At 42.2% G+C, this 23,853-nt stretch overlaps 1 protein-coding gene across 7 annotated transcripts in view; it reads left to right on the top strand.

Annotated features, from left to right (window-relative positions):
- Nucleotides 1–23,347, top strand: part of adarb1b (adenosine deaminase RNA specific B1b) — a 114,171-nt gene extending 90,824 nt beyond the window's left edge. For 4 of the 7 annotated variants that reach the window (XM_085764296.1, XM_085764298.1, XM_085764300.1 and 1 more), the window contains 9 exons: nt 6,642–6,716; nt 9,703–10,628; nt 12,777–12,891; nt 13,929–14,097; nt 14,297–14,448; nt 15,125–15,293; nt 19,205–19,386; nt 21,357–21,535; nt 22,483–23,347. In XM_085764296.1, the coding sequence (XP_085620422.1) occupies nt 6,689–6,716; nt 9,703–10,628; nt 12,777–12,891; nt 13,929–14,097; nt 14,297–14,448; nt 15,125–15,293; nt 19,205–19,386; nt 21,357–21,535; nt 22,483–22,659 (2,097 nt within the window). In that variant the 5' untranslated portion in view covers nt 6,642–6,688 and the 3' untranslated portion in view covers nt 22,660–23,347. The remainder of the gene's footprint in view (nt 1–6,641; nt 6,717–9,702; nt 10,629–12,776; nt 12,892–13,928; nt 14,098–14,296; nt 14,449–15,124; nt 15,294–19,204; nt 19,387–21,356; nt 21,536–22,482) is intronic. The other 3 variants (XM_085764299.1, XM_085764293.1, XM_085764294.1) reach the window with 1 other exon arrangement.
- The last annotated feature ends 506 nt before the right edge of the window (nt 23,348–23,853 follow it).

Genomic DNA, 23,853 nt, shown 5'->3' on the forward strand with positions numbered 1-23,853 from the left:
AACAGTAAAATTAGTATGAAGCTATACACTTTGATTGTTGGGATCAGAAAATATTTTAGTGTTGGCTTCCTTCAGCAGCAACGTTTCTATCACAGAGATACTAAGTGTGTACACGGTTGTGTCTGTGCAGTGATGCATGTTTTTTTCTGTCGGCTGGTGACAGCAGGTGAGCGGCGACAGTTTTTAGCGCCTGTCTTGGTCCTGTCAACGCAACGGCATGTCAGGGTACTGAAATTTTCAAGGAGGGGGGAGAGGAATGGAGCTTTTGTCTATTAATATGCCGTTAATGTTGTCTGGATGATAGTTGAAGATTTCTCTCACTGGGCCCAAGCATTAGGTGATACCACTGACACTTTCTGCTGACAGCGCAAACTGGAACATTTTTGGGAGTCTTTTAACAGCCATCATGTCGTGTGTTTATAGTGTCTTCTCAAAACTAGTTTCAGAAGGACCTTCACAGCAGGAGTGAAAGGTTAAAGATTGAGGCGCAAGGGAGTTGAGAGCTTTCAAAGGCAAAGTGCCATCGGATGCGTCTGTGTAATGGCATGAAAGAGCACGTTAGACTTGGAGGGAGCAGTTTAAATTCCATCAGTGGTCCAATCTCCTTGTTGATACTGATTATTTGAATTACACTGCACCCAAAGTGATCTTAGTCATTGATCTTGTGGTTGTCGCAATTTGAACGCGTTTGAACCTTGAATTTTCCTTTTCAGTAAGAAAATTCAACACTCACAAGTGGTAGCTCTGCTGTTTAGTGCAATATTTTTTGTCTGAGCCAAAGGCGAGGTGGAGATGGTATTCACACCCAAGCAGAGAAAATAATACAAAACTGGGAATCAGGTGTAGGACTCAATGATGCCCTTCGCTTGGTGCATCAGCTGAATACACAAGAAATAAAATCAGGCTTGTCAAAGGCAATTGCTTGGAATGGCAGACAATGCAACACTAAAGGAAAATGAAGGGACAAATGAGAGGTGGATAAATTATAAGATGAAGCTGCAGCAGAAGCAAATGTATATAACACACAGCTGATATATTGTCATTTAAAGACAGTGTGTCACGACTGTGGGAAACAATAAGAGGCTGCTCACAGAAACAAGTGGAAAAAGCCCCAGTCCAAAAAAAAAAAAAAGTAGCACTAAGCATGTTAGTCAAGGACATGAGCCAGAGGAAGGGACACTGTGTCTGAACAGACACCAGAACACAAGCAATCATTGTGGGTAATAAGTTATTTACATGGAGATGGATACACAGAGGACAATCACTCCAGAAAAAAAAACTGTCACACACCATTTAGAAACAAATCGTTTATGACAACATGTCAGGGTAAATATTAAAAAATACAAATAGGTGAAGAAAAGTAATGGCCCAGTGTCTCATGGACGGAACCGGCCTCGCAAATTCAGACTGACCAGCCCCCAAATCAAAAGGCTAAGTGCACAGACCACAACCTAGAATTTAAAGCAATCCCTGGGACTGAGGAGAGACAGTCAGTTCTCCAGAGTTAAGGTACGCTCTGTAAACGCTCCCCTCCTGGTTAAAGGCAGATCTACGCCCCAAACATTTAAAGAGCTGTATCTTACTATTTGCAGTGAAAGGTCAAGAAGATACAGTACAACAGAGACCAGGAAAAGAGAAGAAAGCACAGTGAGCATCCTAAATAATCTCTTTATGCCACAGGAACACTAAGATTATAATGTATGGGGAATGAGTGAATTGATCTCCCACCTCATATAGCACATTGCCCTTCGACATAAGGTGCGGTACAGCCCTTTATGGTGATTCTTGAAATTCACCAAAACTTTTATGGAAGAATTGATAAAAGATCTTCACTTTGTTGTTTACATAAACCATTTGCAGGAGGCGGACTGAATGTGTAGCAGGAGCACTTAGAAAAGATGCAGTTCAAAGGAAAAACGCTGGCCAGTATGCTAATGCATTTTTTCGTCTTTGTACCAATGGACCTTTCAACTCAGTGTTTTTTTACTTTGTGCACCATTACCATGACAGGTTACCTTTAAAGTTTGCTTAGAGCTCGTGTAGCCTTTCCAGTTGCAGAGGGTGCTACTAATGTGGTGCATGCCCAAATAGATTTTTTCTACATTTTTCTTTTTCTTTTCCTTTTTTGAATTATTAAAGGTTAGCCCTTCGTGCAAGCAAAATTATTTATTTAATCATTTATACCCCTGGTTTTAATGCTTGAAGGTGGTCTGAAATAACTCTGATGACAAATCTGAGTTCCTACCTGAGCCTGGATAGGCAGTTTGTTTTGGACAGTGTGAACCCCACAGCCTGCCAAGGGCAACCCTCTCCATCGCCTTCTGTTTTAGACGAGATAATGATTCTCTTTTACTTGGAATAGGATTGCATTTTCTATCTCCCTTGTCCTCTATTCTTCCCTCACCTTTACCTTTCCCTCCCTCGCTCCACCCCACCCAACCCACCTCCTCTCGTCAGTCAGCCACTGCTGGTGCTCCCTCCACGGTGGCGATGCTCTATCGCTCCGTCACAGCGCAAGCGAGGGATGAGAGACAAATCAAAACCACCTTATTTCCCCTCAGTCCCTCTCACCATGCCAGATTGAATTTGAGGTTTTTCATCTTATTTCTCATCTTTCTCTTTTCCCTGCCTCCCTTGGCGTCCACTCAAAATTACCTGGAACCAAGCCGTCTCACAACTTGATGACGCAGTATCGTTTATGCATGTGGAGGGAGATAGTCGCGGCCCTCTGTGTTTGTTCTTTTGACTCACTTTAATTCCCCTGCATCAGTTATGTGTGCTCCAAAATGGTCAATACCAAAATCTATCGAGCATCCTGCCTCGCCTTCACCACCAGTGCCGTTCATGCATGCAAATGGCCAAGTTAGTTTGAGAAGCTTTAATATCCAAAAACTGTCTGATGTTTAAAGGAAAATGCTGGAGCACTGTCAGAAAATACCTTCAAATTCTCTGGTAATTTTACCGGATCATGTTCTGAATGTTTTATATATTCCCTCAGTACTCGGTATATAACCCATGACATGTTCATGGCGCAATATATTCTCAATCTCAGCTCACACATCATCAATAGTAAACATTAGGTTGCTGTTCTTTGTATTCAGATTGCGTCGCTACCATCTGTTAACCACCACACAAACAATCTTGTGGAGAAGCTGAAGTGAAGGGTATCACTACATCTTGTGTAACAACAGAAGTACTGTTGTGCCAAAAACTGAATCTGAATATCATAAGTCAGCCACACTTTGGCTCTGAAGTCATTTATCATTTTAACAAAGCAGCTTGTAATAATACCTAAGGGCCAACTAGGAACATATTAAAGACAATTTTGCTGCCTTTGATGTTCATTGGATTTTTCTTTAGACCAAATGTAATCCATTCTGTTCTTATTAGCTTCCAGACAGCTTGATATGATATGTTTTGTTGAATTTTATGTAGACCGACCTTAAGGAGGTTCACAGTCTAGATCAATGGACATTTTATGAATCAGAATGTGTCTTTTTGGCGACGCAGGACCACCTACAGTAGGCACCACATGCTGCGTTTGGTTCTTGATTTCACAAAAAAAAACACATTTGCACAAAGCACAGACACACAAACACTGACTTTATTATTTCTTCCTGGGACTATCCTTGTGGATTTCACCTGATTTTAGATTTATGATCCAACTGGGCTCATCTGAAAATAAAAACAGATTTGCATTGGATGCTGCTTAAACTACAGATCTGTATGTGCTGAAGAACAAAAGTATGGAGTAAAACCAAACAGCCATGTTGTTTTGGTTACATCTGGTTCGATATTCAAATATAATGATTTAAGTCAGATATCCAAAATTGACCAGTCCCAATGATTAAAAGCCTGGAGATGTAAACTCATCCTGCATCATGCGCTGCACAAGTAGCAACTTGGATGAGTGTGTGGGGGCCGGGGGCACCTGGCTTGTGCTACCTGAGAAAAATGACTCTCATCTTCCACTCTGTTGGACCTACTCCCACCCATCCTCCCCTCACCCCACCTTTTCATTTTCAATTATGGGTTGGAATATGAATCTTTAATAGGGTGATAATTGTGCTAGCATATTTGCTGTCACCCACCATTAGCCCAGATTAATTAGCCCATTTAGTTTAGCTTAAGAAAGTGTCTGGCTGAGGAATGGGGGCACTGATGGAAGGCGGGCAGAGAGAGAGAGAAGAATCAGCACAATCTGTTCTATATCATAATGCCATCTTTCTCCTGCTCCTCTCTCTCTCTTTGTGTCGTCTGCCTCTCTGCCTTTTCTCTTTCTGCTGCTTTAACTTTCTTTCTCTCCTCTAACTTACTCTGTTAGTCTGTTTCATCAGTATTCATTCATGTGCGCTGCTCTTAGCAATATTTTTTTGTCACGCCACGACTTCTCAAGTGGTTGGTGGGGAGTCATGCGGGCAAAACTTTCTCAGAACTATTAATTCTGTAGTTAGCAGTACGCTGTGAAGCCAGTGGTGTAACTTTTTCCTGGTGCACCCATTTCTCAAAGGATACTGTATGCGTGAACTATTGCATGTGTGAGAAAAGTTGTACAAAGGCTTTTGGAGCTGCACAGTGATCAGTTGCCCTCTCGACACAATCAGAAGTCAGTGTCAGTTCGGTCTGAAAACTAAAACTTCAATACTGGAAAAAACCTCTGGGTGTGTGGAGTTAGAGAGAAGTGAGGTAACCAGACCTCTGTAACCCAATCCTCATCTCTACTGAACCACAGCTTCACTTTAAGGCTACATTAGCTGCTAATGGAGTAACAGACCAGAATCCTAAACTGAACAGTTGGTGGTTGAGTTTGCTAACGGTAAAGTACCACTTTTTTGTTGTGTAACCTTTACAGGAGCTGTCAATCCAGCTGCAGTGCAGTCCTAAGTGGCTGAAGTTTTCCTCTAAGCAGACATTAAGCAGCAGGTTTTCAAAGACAAGTGTGTGTTTGACTCTTTGATGACATTTTATCAATTGAAGTTTTGAACATTTGTGTAAAATCAAATTAAGGCTGGTTCTTTCTCACTGCCACCATGACCCATGTTTTTAACTGCAGTGGACAACTCACAGTTAAAGAGACCCTGAGGAGTTTGCTTTTGGTTATAAAAGAGTCTCATAGTCATATAGTAATGTGGATGAATCTAAGTTACCAACACTTGTTAATGGGTCCATTTTCGATAAATATATTATTTTGTCTTTATAGTTATTTTGATATTATTATTTATAGGTCGGCTCGCCAAGCATTTCCTACTTTGGGTTTCGTGGACGCTGCCCTGCGGGTCATGGGAATAACGCCGCCGAAACACCATTTATGGTCAGAACTACGGCGGTATCTGATCGTCTTCGAATCTCCGACTTTAATTCTTGATTAATGAAAACATTCTTGGCAAATGTTTTCACTTTCGTCCGTATTGCGCCGGTCCAAGAATTTCACCATGCGCGTGGAGGCTCATGGGAAATGTAGTGTGAAAACATTTCGCTTTCCAAACCTCCTTATAGTCCCTTTAATTGAGCAACAGTTAATTGTGAAACACAAAACAAGCACTTAGTCCAGTTAGGTTCAATGTGCTGTAGCTGCCAGATATTTCCCTCAGAGGTAGAAGACCAAATAAGACAGTAAAGGAGAGTGAATATCGGACTCAAGTCCCTGAAGTTACCCAAGTACAACTGTAAACAACTACTCTTCCAAAGAGCTTTCCTATAGCTCCAGTCTTATCGACTAATTTTACTCACTTTTTTCTACACCTAAATCGCTTTTCCACCATATCCAGACGTTTTGTGTCTGACCCAGAGAGCAAGGAATTAAAAACAAAACAAAACGGCTGATCGTTTGATTAGTGGATGACACACTCTTAACTCCTGATCCACAGCCACCTCAAGCTGCTCTACATCTGCTGTTTGTGGAAAGTTGTTCTGCAACTTTAAAAGCCAATGCTTTAAATCCAATCCTCACATGGTTTTGACCTCCTTGCGTTGCATGAAAGCGATGACCAAGTCGACCCATTGTTGAGTTGACGCAAAGTTCCGATAAGGATGGAAAAAAAAAACTTCTGGATGTTTGGCTTAGTTAATGAACCGCGCGTTTCCTGCTTTGTATTCAACCATATAAAAACAGGGCCAGTGGGAGGTTGCAGAACACTAGAAAACAATCTGGCATAACGTGAGAGCCGGTTATTCATGGGCACTGTAATTGGTAGCATCGGCAAACATTTCAGATTGCAGGAAATGATTTCATTCAATGTTAGCGTGAGAAATATTGCTTAATGGAGCTTTAATCGCACTCTCCACCTTGGGATAAGTCGTGTGCGTAGGTGTGTGCAGCGGTGGAGTGACTTGGCCGTGTCACTAGCTGTATATCTCTCAGTAGGCAGTGGGAAATGAGGTCTAATCGCAGGGATATTAAAGTCACAATAGACTGCTCCTGCTATTAAGGCCTGTCATCCCGGGCCTCCTCTCTCACCTTGATATCTCTCAGTCTCTGAATATTTATATGCCTACATCACAGTGCAATGTGTGCATGTTTCTTTGTGTGAATGCGTGGCAGAGGGGCATCGAGGCCTCAATTTATCATCACTGCAGCCACTTATGGTCCCTGGAACGTGTTTATGTGCATTTGTATCACCTGTGTGTCCTCCGATCCCCAGGTGCAGTAGGGGCCAGGCTGCTCTCAGGTCAGAACAAACCCGTCACCATGGATGTGGATGAAGAGGAGAATATGAGTGAGTCCACACCGATTTCTCTCTTGTGTCTGTCTGTCCTCCTGTTTGCGCACTGATCTGATCTCTACTCATAAATGTCTGCCTGTTTTTTTTTTGTTTTTTTTGTTTCCCTCCTTTTGGTCTGCCTGCACGTCTTTCCTCGTATGTCCAGTCCTTCTCTGATGTGTAATCAGTGTGAACACATTTTCCCTACTTCCACTATGTAAGCCCACAGTTTATAGGATAATGATCAAACAAAATCCAAATCAAATTGTACACACATAAAAAAAAAAGTTTGTTTATAACTGTCATGTTGCTAATTGCATTTTCATATAGTAGCTCCTCTCAGTTGTCCTTAGCTGACCCAAGACACAGTACACACACCCACACACACACAAATACACACCGCTCATGTTACCAAAACTTTTTAGGGAAGAACAAATCATTACATCTGAGAGGGTTCAGGTCATATTACAGATTCCTTCTATCTCCATTGCTCTCCTTAGAAAATCCTCTCCACTCCAGCATATTGAACTTTAATTAGACACTTTGGTTTGAACTCAGTATGTGAGTCTCCGAAGGCACGGAAAGACATAATTGAATGTGTTTCTCTTCACCTTAACAATTTTGAACTGGCATTCAAAGGGAGCTGTCATCCCAGCTGCGCCCTAACCTACGATCCAAATGAACACTTCTTATTGTAGTGTCACAGTCCGTGTTTTCGCTCTGAGAAGAGGCATGTTTTTATGTGTTAAGTCAGATATCCCGAGTTGCAAAAGACTCTTTGTTGTGTTTCACAGGCGGCCTTTTCCTCACATTTTTACTGCCAGTCAAAAGATATATTTGAAGATAAAACAGAGTCCAAGCTCACACAAGCCTGTTTCTTTAATACCAAGGGAACACCAGAGGAAAACATTAAAGAATTTTTAACTTTTATGTGACAACCTTAGCAGCTCTTGAAACTCTTTAATCACATGAATCATCTCAAATCAAAAAGCCCAACAAACAAGTTACATTTAAAATAGAGTTGTTGTCTTTTTCAGTATTATTTTTGCTTCATTCAACCCCCACAGGGAATTTAAAAGACTCAAACATATGGATTTTTTTTTCTTTGCATTACTAATGGATGCTGATTACACAAGTGCTGTCATGATAATGACCACAACTGCATGTGTTTGCCATAACTCAGTGCATGGTGTCATGGCTGTGACTCTAGGGCGTTTGTCCTCAGATCTGGTCTTAGGCTCTGGAGTATTATTGGATATCATTCATCCTGAAAAAAGTCAATCATGATACATTTTGGAACAGAGAAAGGGAGCTCCAGTTTTTGTTTTTTGTTTTTTTCTGTGTGCCATTACACTTACTGTATTTGCCTGTGCAGCATGACATCCATTATGTGTTTACATTTTTTCTTTCTTTTTTGATTGGCTAATTGGTCACTTTATATGATAAATATAAAGGTTTAAGGAAACATAAAGCAGCTTAAACGTCTATGCATTATATTCTTTGTAGAGAAACATGCGAGCTCCAGTAGTTTATGCTGTATATTTTAAAACAACTCTTTACCATTGAGAATCCTGTTTTAACTTTTGACCAAGATGCTTTTCTACTGCTTTCCTGCCGCAGCTAAAACTAAGTTAACGTTACAGTATCTCTGACAGGAGATCGTTCTTCCTGGCTACTGTTGTGCACAGTACACACACTGCCACCCTTTCCCTTGTCATTATATTCATTTGCAAAACTCCATAACAATTTACAGAGTGCATGCACAGACCAAAGACACGCATGTTTTTCTGAGCTCATAAACTCAAGATAATGCATTTTGTGTTCTTTATTGTAGGAAGAAGTGTTTTTTTTTTTAGTTTTGTTTTGCCTTGAGACATGTCAGTTGTAGTGTGCAGATGGTAACAGCATGCCAGTACATATTGCAACTTAAAACACTGTGTTCTCTGACAAGCTCCATGGGGGGAATCTCAGAGGCACAGGGTCTTACGAATGGCACCTCATTAGAAACGGTTCTTGAATTCCAATTTTCATCATTTTAAGTATGACAGTCATTCTTTCCAAAAATGGCCAAACAGCATTTTAACCTCCCACCGTGTCACCAGTCGAGCCTTTAGGATCCTGCTGTAGGTGGAGTCTTCTCCTCCTGCCTCTTTGATGTGTTCTCCTGTTTGCCTGGTCCTCAGCTCCTCCCCCTGCACTCCTCCCCTGCACTCCCTCAACCCAACCTACAATCCCACTCATGCACACTGCGGCCTCTCTTTCTCCTGAGTACCGCAAGGAGTAACCTATCAAGCCTTTGCTGAAGGATGTTATAAATGAAAATTTTTGCCAATATTCCATCCACTTTGCTAACTGGATTCAGTGATATGTGTTCCCCCTGTACAGTATATTTCAGAACCTGCAGTTTAAAGCTGAATACTTGCAATGTACCTAATTTCTCTGTAGGCACTCAAGAGATTAAAAATTGATAGAGTGGATGAGGAAAAGCTCTGTGCGTGTGAGCGTGTGTCTATGTTAGGTTGTTGACATGTGGGCCCGTATTTGTGTGCATTTGTGTTGGAGACCCATAACACTGTGCAACCTGAAAAGTGTACAGTAGTTGTTTTACATGAGAATATATTCTACCATTTTTTTTCCAGACCAGTAGAACAATAGGCCCAAGTAATTACAATTTTGATTATGAAGATATATGAGGAGCTTGATTTGAAATTAGAAACCATCGTACCAAAAATGTCTCAATGGTGCATTAACTGTTGGACAACGTACAGTTGTGAGAACGCACAATCTCTTTAACAACAGTAGATGTATTGATGATACCATTTGCAGTAATATCAGCAGACTGTAAGTCAAGATGTTCAATAAAAAGCCAATTTCTTTTGCTGTGATAAAGGAACACAAATCATTGGTTCAGTTCCAAAGAGTGATAAAGGAATCTATAAATTTTGCATTTACAAGATCCTGCAACGAAGGCGTTGTAAGTTACTCTTTCTGGGCACCGCAGGTTCGAGCAGCACCGACGTTAAGGAAAACCGAAACCTGGACAACGTGTCCTGCAAAGACGGGATGGGAGTGGCTGAACAGCTCCCCAATGGAAGCGGCCTGGGCAGTCGAAAGCGCCCCCTAGAGGAGGGAAACAATGGTCACGCACACTCCAAGTTTCGGGCCAAGAAGCGCAAGAAAACCCCCGGGCCAGTCCTGCCCAAGAACGCTCTGATGCAGCTGAATGAGATCAAACCGGGTCTACAGTACAAACTGCTGTCTCAGACAGGACCGGTCCATGCGCCGGTTTTTGTCATGACTGTGGAGGTCAATGGACAGATGTTTGAGGGCATGGGCCCGACAAAGAAGAAGGCTAAACTGAACGCAGCTGAGAAAGCCCTGCGTTCCTTCGTCCAGTTCCCCAATGCCTCCGAGGCACACCTGGCCATGGGTCGAACTCTGACAGTGAACACGGACTTCACGTCAGACCAAGCTGACTTTCCGGACATGCTCTTCAACGGCTTTGAGACTCCGGCCGCACCTGAAGAATCCTTCTATCTCGGCTCCAATGGTAGCAGCTCCTTAAACTCTCTAGGGGAGTACCCACTGCCCACGCCACCTGGAAGCAACCTTGTTCAGGCCCCTTTGCCCCCTCCATCGGCATTCAACTCGCCCTCCAGTGGCAAAAACCCAGTCATGATCCTCAATGAGCTTAGGCCAGGCCTCAAATATGACTTTGTCTCAGAGAGCGGGGAGAGTCATGCCAAGAATTTTGTGATGTCAGTAACGGTGGATGCACAGACGTTTGAAGGCTCAGGGCGCAACAAGAAGCTGGCTAAAGCCCGGGCAGCGCAAGCCGCCCTCTCAGCTCTCTTCAACATGCAGCTAGACCAGACGCCATCCCGGCAACCCATACCAAGAGAGGGGTTACAGCTTCATCTACCCCAGGTAAGATACTACCACTCAAACATTCAATGGCCATGGCACACACTCATTGGTCTCTTGAAGGATGTCTAAGTAGGACTGTTCTATACCACCCACAGTTAGATATACAAAGCACTATTTCATTGAGTCTTTGAAGGACATTTTAGATAACCTCAATTTCTGGTCACTTGAGTGTCTGTCAACACAAGTAAGTGTCACCATCTTACTTCTGAGAGAATTGCAGAGACATTTCAAACACTTCATTGCCAGTTATCAATTCTGTCGTCACAAAAGCTGCCAGTGGAACATTTGTTCAGCCTTGTCAATCATCACCAGACTTGAAACACTAATCAAAATTCAAGACAGTTTGAGTGACAGAAGATGAAATCTCAAAGATTGACATAGGTTTTGCAAGTGGGTGAAACTTTAAAGCTCTTAAATGTAGCATTTTATGACACTACACAATGTATCTAGACCAGTGGTTCCCAAACGGTGTGCCGCGGCACACTGGTGTGCCGTGAGGCAAGTCCAGGTGTGCCGTGGGATTTTGTGATGATAAAGTTTCATTAATCTTTGAAATATTTCGTTAATAAATATGATTTTGTGAGTGTCACATTTTATTTGGCATTATTAAATAATTATGCACATTTACAGATATTTTACATGATATAAGTGATAACACGTGTTATGAAGGCTATTTTGAACAATAGGTGTGCCTTGAGATTTTTACTTGTCCTTTGGTGTGCCTTGGCCACAAAAGGTTTGGGAACCACTGATCTAGACAATCGTGGTGATAACTACTCCCAAATTCATCATTCTTCCTGGTAGGGGCCCTAATGTCAGATGAGTTACAACCTCTATTCTATGAATAACACTTACACAGTGAATGACTGTTTATGTCACGCTCTGATTGAAGGAAATAGAAATGGAAACAGAACTTGTCTTTTGCGGCGTAGAAATGTCCACTCCAAACTCCTCCACCTGTCAGACTGTTATCATTGACATCTCATTGAAATCAGCTTTGCAGGGACTACAGGCTGCTGGTCACTTTAGATGCTGCTGTAGTGGCGACTGTCAGAGCGGTGGCAGTGTGTGAAGAGAGATAACATGGTCAACAAAGCTAATCGACTCGACACACTGTCCACAGTCCCCCTCCTCAAAGCCCTTTTTTCTTCTTTTTGTACTCACTCCACTTGTCAACTGATTTATTCAGCAAGCATCCTATTTTAATGACAGCGACCCCACTAATTGCTGTATTAATTCTATGTCGCCTGGTGTTTAATTTCTAGAGCCTGTTTCCATCTGGAATGGCACTAAAGGAGAAAAATGGTTGGATTCATTGCAAAAAAATAATTGGTAACTTTAGTTTTATGTTTTGTAGTTTAAGTAGCTTTTTTAAGTTACGTTAAAAATAATAAATCCACCATAAACTGCGTGAAGCTTCAGAAATACCTGGGCATGCAATCTTATATTTATTTAAAGGAACATTTTTCAGACATGTTTTTTTTTCATCTCTACTGTCACTTTTGAGCAGCACGAGAGATTAACATTTATTTAAACACCAAAGACGACCTTGGCGTTCGAAAGTCAAATGATGGAGCTATGAGTGGGTGACTCAGAAGTAGCAGGGAAGTAATATCGGGCTAATTTCTTTAATTAGTGGTCACCCAGCCGTCATCTCTCCGTCTCCGTCCGTCTTCATTTTCCGTCACATTAGCAATGGAGAAAGAGCCAGCGAGAAGAGCTGGCTGTTCAAGAAGGAGAGAGACGTTCAGTGGAGGTTCTGCAAGAGCTTTGTGTGATCCGAATTACGGGAGAGGTCGACAAACACTTTGTTCACATCTGTAACAGTGGTTTACTTGTTTGGGTTTGTTTTGTTTTTTTTGCTTTTTATGATTCACTGTCAGGAGGGAGATGGTAAATTATAACTGTCATGCCGAACTCACGCAGCGTTGCTTGAGAGACTGTTAGGTATACCTCAGGGGGTCAACCCACTTTCACTTGTTGCCGTTTTCAACGCTCTGGCTCTTGTTTGAAGCTGAGTGTGAACGCTGTGACAGGTACATGGTGCTCTAAGGGAGGATAACATCAGACGTGCTTTGTAAGCTGACATATCTGACACAGGCTCGTGTTTGTGTGGCTGCGTGTGTGTGTGTGTATGTGTGATTCCAGGTTCTGGCGGATGCCGTCTCTCGCCTGGTGGTGGATAAGTTCAGTGAGCTGACAGACAACTTCACCTCCCCCCATGCACGACGGAAAGTCCTAGCAGGGGTCGTCATGACAACAGGTAGATTTTAAGGGAAAGAGACGGCTTGTGTTTTTATGCTACACCACTGCCAGTCAATTTTTTAAGTGTTCCAGGTATCGAGCAGAGCCGGCGTGTTCACTCAAATGCTATGTCTTCCTTTATGCATAAATACATATTTGCACGATTTTTGTAACCATGTTGAACTCTTCTTTTTCAGCACTATTACTCAAATGCTGTAGTGACTGTAGCTGTAAATTTAAGATGTTTTATTCTTAAATCTTCTGCCACAATTAATCCAAAAGTATTTGCAAAACACAGATGAGCTTCACTAACCCTATACAGGAACACAACCTGCCAGCAAACATAGTCTTAGCTTCATCAACCAGATGTTAAAATTCCATTAATGAATGCCATTAAACATATGTAAAATTAATGTAACATTATTATAGCATGTACTGTACTGTAGAATTTTCAACGCCAGACTTATTTCAAAGAGAGTATTTCTTTTACAGAATGACGCTTTTGCTCTGCTACTTTTTAATTAAAGTGGCATTAATGGATATCTTAATAATAGCAATATATCAACTAACAGTGTGTCTGAACTGGGTCATTGGTAGTGGTGGTGAACCTACGGAGAATTACCACCTGAAACTGAAGCTACCCTGAGGTTTTACAGCTTTGAGAACTTGGGTTTCAGCTCATCGTTTCACTGTTCAATCATAGCTGTACTGTTTTGGTTTCTCTCACTGCTCCTGGATCGTTGCCAGCTGCAGTCAGCACCATTTTTTTTGTGTGTGTGTGTGTAAAAACTCTCAAAACCCACAGTACGCTCCCTGCCCAGCTCTAGACATTAGACAGACAAAGCTATATAGCCACTAGCTGAGTCAGATATTTCGATTCCTTTTGTCAACCTTAAGGTCATTATGTTTTTGCTACGCTAACAACTTTCCATCCAAATTATTACAGCCTGACCTCTCAAGGTGTAAAATCCCATTTTAAGCCACATGTACAGCGTGTTCTTTGAGGGTTAAGCATCCATTGACTAATATGTCTTTGTTCTCTCTCTCCCCCAACAGGGACAGATGTTAAGGAAGCACAGGTCATTTGTGTCTCCACGGGAACCAAATGCATCAACGGTGAGTACATGAGTGACCGTGGCCTGGCGCTCAATGACTGCCACGCTGAGATAATCGCCCGACGCTCGCTCATCAGGTACCTCTACACTCAGCTGGAGTTCTTCCTCAGGTCAGTGGACTGTGTAAAATTGATTTTCCATAAGCACAGTACAGTGTTTAGCCTGTGGTCTTATACTTGTGCTGATGATTTAATTAATTTTAGGCCCAGTTAAATTAGGTACAGTGGGGGGAAAAAAAATAATTTAAATAAACACTGAGTACTGTTTGTCAAGCCATGTGTTGAATTTGCCGTCTGTCTGTCGTCATAGCAACATCAAGGACGACCACCAGAAGTCGATATTCACGCACTGTGACAAGGGGGGCTACAGGTTAAGAGACAACGTTCAGTTCCACCTGTATATCAGCACCTCGCCCTGCGGAGACGCCAGGATCTTCTCCCCACACGAGGCCGGAGTGGAAGGTTGGCAGCGCGTCACACTCTTCATCCCTCCTCTTCCTCCTCCGCTCAGCCGACACGTTATTCACTTCACTCTCCGTTCAGAATCCAGCTTTAGCAACTTTATTTTATTCAATTAAAATTGTAGTTTTTCCTCTTCCGCTTGGTTTCATTTAATTAGAATTTCATTCCAGTGTCCAAATGCACATAACAGACACATTTAAACAAGGCTCTAGTAATTAGAGCTTTTTTTTATTTTTTCTATTCTCTGTCTGTCTCTATCAGTCTTTCTCCCGCCCAGCCCACCCACACCGTCTGTCTGATTAACCTCCCTCTTACTCTTGTCGGAGTGTTTTCCCTTACACATGGCACACTGAATAGAAAACAGCCACATTCAATTAGTCACTGAATAGATGGAGCTGCTGCTGGTGAAACGGCAGAAAACATTGATAACATAATGAAAATAATAAGTCTTGATTGTGTGGAAGCTGGTTTTTATTTTCTTCTCCTGGAATCTGTTTTCTCATGTTGAGGATATTTCATATACTGTATATATTTACATATTGACAGGGAGGTGAGCGAGGTGTCCAACTGTTTTATAAAGCAGCAACTGACATGTTTGTCTGAACACAGGTAGCTGCTCAGTGATCTCATTTTGCATCTCATTCTCATGTCTCTTCCCTCATGTTGCCGTGCTCAGACCAAGGAGACAGACATCCTAACCGGAAAGCACGGGGCCAGCTAAGGACCAAAATTGAGTCGGGGGAGGGCACCATCCCGGTGAGGTCCAGTAACACCATCCAGACCTGGGACGGCGTCCTGCAAGGAGAGAGGTTACTCACAATGTCCTGCAGTGACAAGATCGCAAGGTACTGTTCTGATTACTGCCCTTATTTGTAATGGCAACATTAATGTTTATGTCATAGATAATATTCACTTCTAACCAGCAGATGATCATGTTCCTTTATTGTTTTGCTTGAACTATTTTGGCAACAACTAAATGTGTTTCTCCTCCTGGTATCTGAAAGGGCCAGTCAGTCAACTCAGTCAGTGTTTTGTTTTTCCTCCTCTGATGTTCAGAGAAACATTAGTATTAACTTTACAGGTTGCCTGGAGATGTTACTCATGTATGAACTGGTACAACAGTGGACTGAACTCTTTGGAGTTTGTCAAATCAGTTTTCTAGTTTCTAGTCCAGCAAACGCTGTTGCTGCTTTGCCGTAACCAGCCTGCTGTGTCAGCAACAACTTCAAATGAAATCCATGTTACTTAATTGTTTTACCCATATTTATCAGTCGTTAGTCATCGTTCTGCTGCTTATCTGGCTTCAGGTCACATCAGTTGATAAATTATACTTTTAGAATTTATTACATGTACTGGCAAAAATGTCAATATCAGTAAATTAATTCTAACAGGTCCAAGTTCAAGATGATCATAATGTGCAGTAATGGACAGTGTTTAAAACCTTAATGGGACAATTTACTCAAATACAGTATATTCATTATGAGCATTTTTTCATTCATCTTTATTTTAATGTTACTCTAGAGTAGAGTGGTTGATATATGCCCTGATATGTGCTGACAACAAAGTATCTATCTAAATTATATTAATTGTATTGCCAGCTGACAAAATAATGTCATTCTATGACTCCTCATAGCCACGTAGCTCCTCAATATGTATTTGATTTGTTAAGATCTTTAAGGTCTTCAATATATTTTTTTAGAAATCAAAAAAACATGATTAGCCATGTTTTATGATTTCATGTCTTTTATTTACTCACACTGCTGTGAATGGGCCGGTTTCCCCGCTTTGTCATCTCGAGTGTATTTCCTTCAGGGAGTGTCAGGGACAGCTGACTTGATGGATTCTCTGTCCCTGGGGCCATTTTTGCTGGCAGATCATAGCATCTTTAGTCTCTGTCCATGTTCAAGGCAACACCGCACCTCCGTCATGATGAACGACAGAACTTCTCCATAACTCTTCTTACGAATCCTTCTCCTTCTCCTTCTCCTCTTCCTCCTCCATGGCAGCTCCTCGCCTGAACGCTCGGAGTGATTGAATGCTGAGTGTGTATTTGACGAGGCAGATGTCTGCTGCTGTTTGCACTGTGCCGAGAGGTTTTGCACTTTCAGTGTGTTGGTGTTGCTTCTAGTGATTTGAATTTTGTGTGGTTGTCCAAAGCAGAAGGATCCAAGTCAGTAGAGGGCAAAATAGTTTGGAGACAGACTGTACATATAGTTATATGGCTTTTTTTTTCTTTTCTGGCCAGGCTTTACCAAACATGAAGCTCAAACATGAAATAATTTAAAGTTGACACCTTTTAGAGTCCAGAGTTGACACAGGGTGCAGTTTACTTCCTTTTGGCTTGTCATGTGATCATGTGACCCAGCCTTCAGCCTGGGCAGAAACCTGCAACTCATTCTGTGTCTGTGTCAGTGATTGTAACCCTGCTGTCTGATACAGCTGACCAGGGCGCTTTCATCACACCCTCTGGCTTCTTTTCTTACACTTTGTTTTGTTTTTGTTTTTTCATTTTCCTTTGACCACACACTCAGCAGCTTGTCTTCAGCAGAAACAAGCCATCCTCCACTTCATGTCCGTCATTCTCAGCTGTTTGAATGAAAAAACAATATTGTTTTTTTTCTCTAACAGGTGATCACATGGGATCTAAATTGTTCTGACTTTATCCTCGCGCGTGTGTGTGTGTGTGTGTGTGTGTGTGTGTGTGTGTGTGTGTGTGTGTGTGTGTGCATATACTGTATAAGTGTGTAGATGCACGGAGCATGATATTGAATAAAATAACAACAAAGAAATACAGAGATGTTTGAAGGGAATGAAATTGAATACCTGTGAAAACATAACTCAGAATGTGTGCGCCCGCTCGTCTCTGGTTCTTTTATATACCGCGTGCGTCCTTCAGAGCCTTTTCAGATATATTTGTGTAGTCCTGATGTGATGAAAACATGTGCAGGTGTAGGTGTGTGTGTGTGAGTGTTACTGTGGTTTTTGTGCGTAGCCCCCCCCAAATATAATGTAGCTGTTTGACTGTGCTCAGTGTGAGCTTTACTGCTCGCAGCTATGAATTCAGATTTCAGCTTGACACACAATATCACGCACTCGCTCACACGCAGACGAGAATATTGCATATGGAAACGGGACCCTGTGTGTCGCCCGGGGACTTATAGTACGCTCGCATATTCCTCATTGTTCTGCGTACATTTTGGTAATTTCACACACTCCTTCAAACAGCCTGGAGTGAAAGGGAGAGCGAGAGGAGCTCATCATCGCACCACCAGTGTCTTGTCTGTGTCAATTTGTTCTCTTCCCTAGGGTAAGGATAAAGGTCAGCGGTGATCAATATTTTATTTTCAATATCAACAAATCCAGCAAAAAGACAAAAAACCAACAATGAACTGCTCCTCATAACTACTGTAGGAGTCCAGGGAGGCATGCGTGATGCGTCACATATTTATTTCTGTATGCCACTGTTCCATTGTTGTCCAAACACTTATTAAAAAAACACATCAGTGACCCACTGCATAACACTTCCTCCCACACCAACACAAATATGTGTCCATTCACAGCAGAGACACATGTATTATTTCCAGTTTGAACAATGTTTGCCATTGTCCATTGTTTGGCCTTGGCAGAGTACACACTCGACTGAGTGTCACTCTGGTTCAAAATGAAACTTTATATTCATGAAGTGTTGGCGTATGGAGGATTTAGCTGAATACACCTTCCAGCTGTAGAGCCTGTGTTTGGTTTGGGCCACCATAGGAGCACAATGGCCTCTGTAGTGGAGTACCTGCTCACTATGGAGATATGAAGGGTTCGCTCCAAGCTACTGATGAAAGCACAATGATTCAGATGATAACACACATTATGTGAATATTATATTCTGTTCCCTTTTACCAGTAGAACACCTTGAACCTCGCCTCACACAGGGCACAGACAGACTTGTTGGTTTTACTCCTCTAAGATAACACCAGCCTCCTCCTTTAAACCTTTCATCTCTCTTTCACTTTTGCATTTTCTCGCTGCCTTTACTCACTCTTCCTCCTGTCTGCAACCTCAACCCCCTCGCTCTCTCCCTCCCACCTTCCCCCCATCCCCCTCCTCCCTCCCCCTCAGAGGTGGGCGGGCAACGCTTCACAGAGCATGTCAATGGGAAAATGACTTGGGAGAGATGGCTAATGACACAGCATAGAAATACAGAGGAGTGTGTAGGAAATGAAAAACTAGATACCTTGGGAGTGTACACAACTGTGTGTCTGTGTGTGGCAGATGGCAGTAGCAGATCATACGTGTTGCTTGTGCTGGTGTGTGTGTGTGTGTGTGTGTGTCCAGTACACGCATGATCATATTTTCTTGTGTATTTAAACTCTAAAGTTTTCAGTTCTAAAGAAACTTCCTCTTCTTTTCATCTTTGTCCTACACATCAGTCTTTACCCTGAACTATACACTTCATCTGTAGAAAGTCGTCTTTGTTAATAATAGAAAGGATTCATAGTTTATAAAGACAGCTAGAATAAAACTGAAGCTATTCACTGATGCAGGTAGTTGCTTTGTAATTGAGGTGAATGTCGTCTGACTCATTTAAATCTACAGTAATTGATTTTCTCTGATATCAGGGAATGTAAATTAAGTGTTGTGAGGTGAACCAATGTATTTGGTTTGATCTCATGTTATTATTTGATTGTCCCTCTCAACATCTGAGTGTCCTTGTTGAGTCAGTCCAACCAATCGGCTCCAACCGATGTGTGTTTTCCGTCGGCAGGTGGAATGTGGTGGGAATCCAGGGTTCTTTGATGAGCTATTTCACAGAGCCAATCTACTTCTCCAGCATCATCCTGGGCAGCCTGTACCACGCCGACCACCTCTCCCGGGCCATGTACCAGCGCATCGCAGACATCGAGGACCTGCCCCAGCAGTTCACTCTCAACAGGCCTTTACTCAGTGGTAAGAGTCCTTTTGATCTGCAGCGGACGGGCGAAACAAGAAAGGAGATCAGATAAGATCCCTACTATAGTATGTGGAATTTCTAACTTAACAAGCATGATTGCGTTCTCATATTCAAGCTTTGAAACCCTAATCAAACCACAGATATCTAAATAGCGAAGGGGAGGACGATAATCTGAGCAGTAAACGTGTTTGTCGTGTTTCGCTGGTCAGTCCACAGCTGGAACACAGCCGCTGCTTTTCTCATGTTTGATGTGAACTGACATTTACTTTGATCCTGGGGAAGGAATTTGAATAGCTTTATCATTTTGTGTAAATTTTCAGCATCGGCTTGACCTTTGAAAAAGGCCGTATAGATCAGGACGCAGGACTGTGGCTTTTTTTTTTTCTGGCTTTCCGTTTTTAGACACAGGATTCAGTCTTTGTCTTCTGCTTGTTCACAATTCCCCCACGAACACATGGGAGCTTGGCCACATCATTTTACAGCAGCCACAGCTAGTTTTACATCTTTATCTCTGTAGCCCTGTAGCATCTTAGTCTTCTTCTTATTGGAAGAAAAAAATGTAACTTGCTACAAGTATTGACAACAGCAGACAAGGTTATTTTTGTACCAACCGGCCTCCGTTCACCTCATCACATATGTACCTTATAGTTACAACAACAGATCGACCGTATGAAATTCTCTGGTGTTTAGTTTTAGTAATTAAATCAATTGGTCTTTGATGTAAACAAAGCAGAGTTCTCATTTGTAGCCGGCGGCTGTCCAACTTGCCTCACTATAACTAGACAGCTAACATTTGCTGCATGTACACTAGCCTTCATTAAAAATGCCATTACAGTTTGGCTTGAATGTTTCCACCTGATTTGTTTTGTTTTTTTTTTAATCTTGTTAAAGTTACTAAAATACAATTAAAGGTCCAGTGTGTAATATTTGTCAAGGTTTATTGGCAAAATCTGAATACACTACCAATGAATATATTTGTATAAGTGTATAATCACTGTTTGGTTTTCATAGCCTTATAATTCTTCTTTTGTATACAGTATAGCAAGAGTCTTGCTTAAGAGTTTCACATTCATATATAAACAATAGAATTATTTAATAGATAAATAATAGAATCGGAGTGCTAGATGTCACTGTTTTCCCCTCATTTTACACACTGGACCTTTAAGAGCAGGACAGTGCCAGGACGTTAGCCTGAACTCCTAGGGGACAACATGAGGTGTCTATGGATCTATATGTACAATAGGAGCAGCTCCTCCTGTGTGGCTGCTCTCAAAATGACGGGGTAATAGTCGGGGGGTTATTAACCTTTTCCGCTTTGGAAAGTTTTTAGCAGTGAAGGGCTGTGGTGTTAGAGCGCTGAGGATTTCATCCCCTTTAAATCATCTTCTGCCACAAGTGCTGTCAAATGGAACCAAGGAGCTTAATAGGCACACACACACACAGACGCACACACAGAGCAAGACACTGGGATTTATGGCATCCATATATCTCCCATTTATGCTTGAGATACAGTAGAGGCCAAAGTCCCATAATGTGCTGGAGGAGAGCGAGCTGGGTCCTGGTGGGTGGATGGTGCTGCGTGTCTCCACTGAGCTACACAAAATAAATGGCAAGAAGAAACAAAGTGCTGTTTCAAGACAATGGAGCAGAGGGAGTAGCTGTCATCTGAAGGAATAGGCTTCCATGTTTGGATACCTCAGCCACTGTTTAATACATCCATGCAGCAGGGGAGCAGCGGTTTTAGTTGCTGTGGGTCTCAAAGTAACTTTGGAGGAAGTGAAAAGGAGGATAATCATCTCATTATATAACAATCCTTTTTTTTTACTGGACTTTAAGTGTCTCAGGATCTTGACATATTGTTGGGAACAGGTTTTTACATTGCCAGCAGTGATGATAACGGAAAACTGTTGGGTTTTTTTCGTTTGTTTGCTGCTCACATTATGACCCCATTTGCCCCCGGTTTCAGGTATAAGTAATGCAGAGGCCAGGCAGCCAGGCAAGGCACCGAACTTCAGCGTGAACTGGACGGTGGGCGACCAGGCCCTCGAGGTCATCAATGCAACCACAGGAAAGGACGACATGGGCCGCGCTTCACGTCTCTGCAAGCACGCCCTCTACAGCCGCTGGGTGCGCCTACACTCCAAGGTAAACACACTCTTCTTTTCATTGCAAACCATAAAGTAACTTGATATCCACCTTTTATTTACTCACAGTGTGGGCTACTTTCTGCTCCCTGCAGCTTTAGCCACATTTTGGCTGCTTCTGCGTCCAGCCATGTTTTGTTGAATCAATCATGTTGCCTGGAAAACAATTTAAGAATTTGCTATTCGCTACTGTGTGATCCAGCAGCAACACATCAATCTTCCCTCACTGAGATAATCACGGATTTGATTCATGTCACATTAAGCAGCTGGACACAAACCTGAAGTTTAGAGTCTGGTTCCTGTGCAAAAACTGCAGTCGTTCTTTGAGAGACAACAGAGGTCAGGCATTATACTGGATTCCAGTAGCATGATTGGTTCCCAGACCACCTACCTGCAGAGAGTGACTGGTCAAACAGCAGCAGACACATCCACTGTTGACACTGGGGGAGTCGGTTAGTCTTTAGATTAGAGAGAGGACGATCTGTGTGGCTGATTAAAGTAATGCTCTACAGAGCTGCACCATCTTGTATATTGCTATCCACAAGTTTCCGAACGTCAAAAAGTTCCGGTGGAATTGTATGTTTACGTTTCCATGGTTTCACTAGTTGTCATAGTTGCGGTATACGCATGGATCTATTAACGCTGGCTTTTAACAATGGATGTCCATTTGTGTGATATCCATTGTTAAAAGCTGGCGTGATGATTCATGTGTTTTACCAATTTTCAATGAAAAAAACAAAAAGATCTATGCGTTTACCGCGACTACTGAAACCATGGAAACGTAAACATTCAATTCCACCGGACGAGTAAAACCGGCTTACGTTTTTGACGTTGGGAAAAATGTGGATTTGTTTGCTTTGAGAACTCATTCAGAACTTTTCTCTTGAAATGATGACTCATCATTTTTTTACCACAACGTTGCTCACTCTGTGTCTCTTTCCGTTTCAGCTGACATCCATTTTGCGGATCAAGATGCTGAAGCCCAGTTCCTACCATGAAGCCAAGCAGGCGGCCTCAGAGTACCACTCTGCCAAGCAGGCGCTCATCAAGGCCTTCCACAAGGCCGGCCTGGGGGCGTGGGTCAAAAAGCCCATTGAGCAAGACCAGTTCACCCTCAGCTCCTGAGGGAGTCACGGGACCAAGGCATTCCTATACCCCCCACTCCTTCCCCCCTTGACCCAGGCCTGAAAGCAAGAGAGCCCCCGATTAACAGCCCGCCCACACAGACACTTACCTCCGTCCCATGTGTCGGCACGCACGTGCACTTTGTACTTGTGGAAAATAAACGTGCGTAGTTTTACAAACCATCCATAGCTCGTCATTCTCATTCCTCAGAGGAACTCCGCCTCACCGTGTCTCCTCCTTATTTTCATTTTTAATGGATGTTGTTTTTCATCTACTTGTTTTTTGTTTTTGTTTTAAAACTGGAATCCATGGTTTTTACACCACTCAGTTGTTTCTGTTTCCCAGAGAAATCATGTTTTACATGTGGAAGTTGATCTTATACAGTTTCTGTCTATTTTCTTGATCAGTGATTGTAGCCAGTTTAGGGTGAAATGTAGCCTAGAAACACAGGATCTTTGTTAAGTAAATCCAATGTGTATGGACCTAAACAAAAATATATATAAATATACACTTGCTAAAATTAACAACTATGATTGATTTTAATTTAAAGATGCATAAATCTTCAGGATGTAAATCTAGTGCTGAAAAGAAAGAGAACGTAAAATAGTTACGATTAATGTGTGTTATTTGGTCCGTTTGCTTAGATGAGACTACATGTTGTTAGCCCCTGTATTAAAGATGAAAATGTCACACAATATTGTCGCCCTGTTTGATTCACTGACTGGAAAGAATATGCAGTACAGGACAGGTGACACTGCAGTTTAGTAAACCCTTTTTTTTTATTATTATCATTTTTTTTGTCTTACTCATTCATGCATATGTTCTGTAAGTTATTTCACGCCACTCTCATTTCATACTTGAACACTGGGGGGTCATGTTGACTCCTTCCTTCGCCTGGGTCTTGGGACAAGCTTTGGGAGGTGCTGCACGTTGTATTTTTTTTCTTGATCTAAGCCATGGCTTTGCATGGGAACTGAACTGGGAGGCCTGCAGAGCAGAAAACATGTGGTGGAGCCCCGTGCATCCATCAGTGAATGATTTTGAATGAATGCCAGCATCTTCCTCCACAGGCAGCTTTGAATCTGTGTCTCTGTTTTCTAGATTTCTTGTGACTTTCTTGTTTGTTTTTTTGGGGGGGAGGGACAGGGACAGTTTCTTTTTTCTTTTCTTTTTCTTTTTTTCTTAAAACTGGGC

Source organism: Trachurus japonicus, chromosome 21, assembly GCF_045865225.1.
Source record: "Trachurus japonicus isolate A0001 chromosome 21, Traja_1.0".
In the NCBI taxonomy this organism is placed as follows: Eukaryota; Metazoa; Chordata; class Actinopteri; order Carangiformes; family Carangidae; genus Trachurus; species Trachurus japonicus.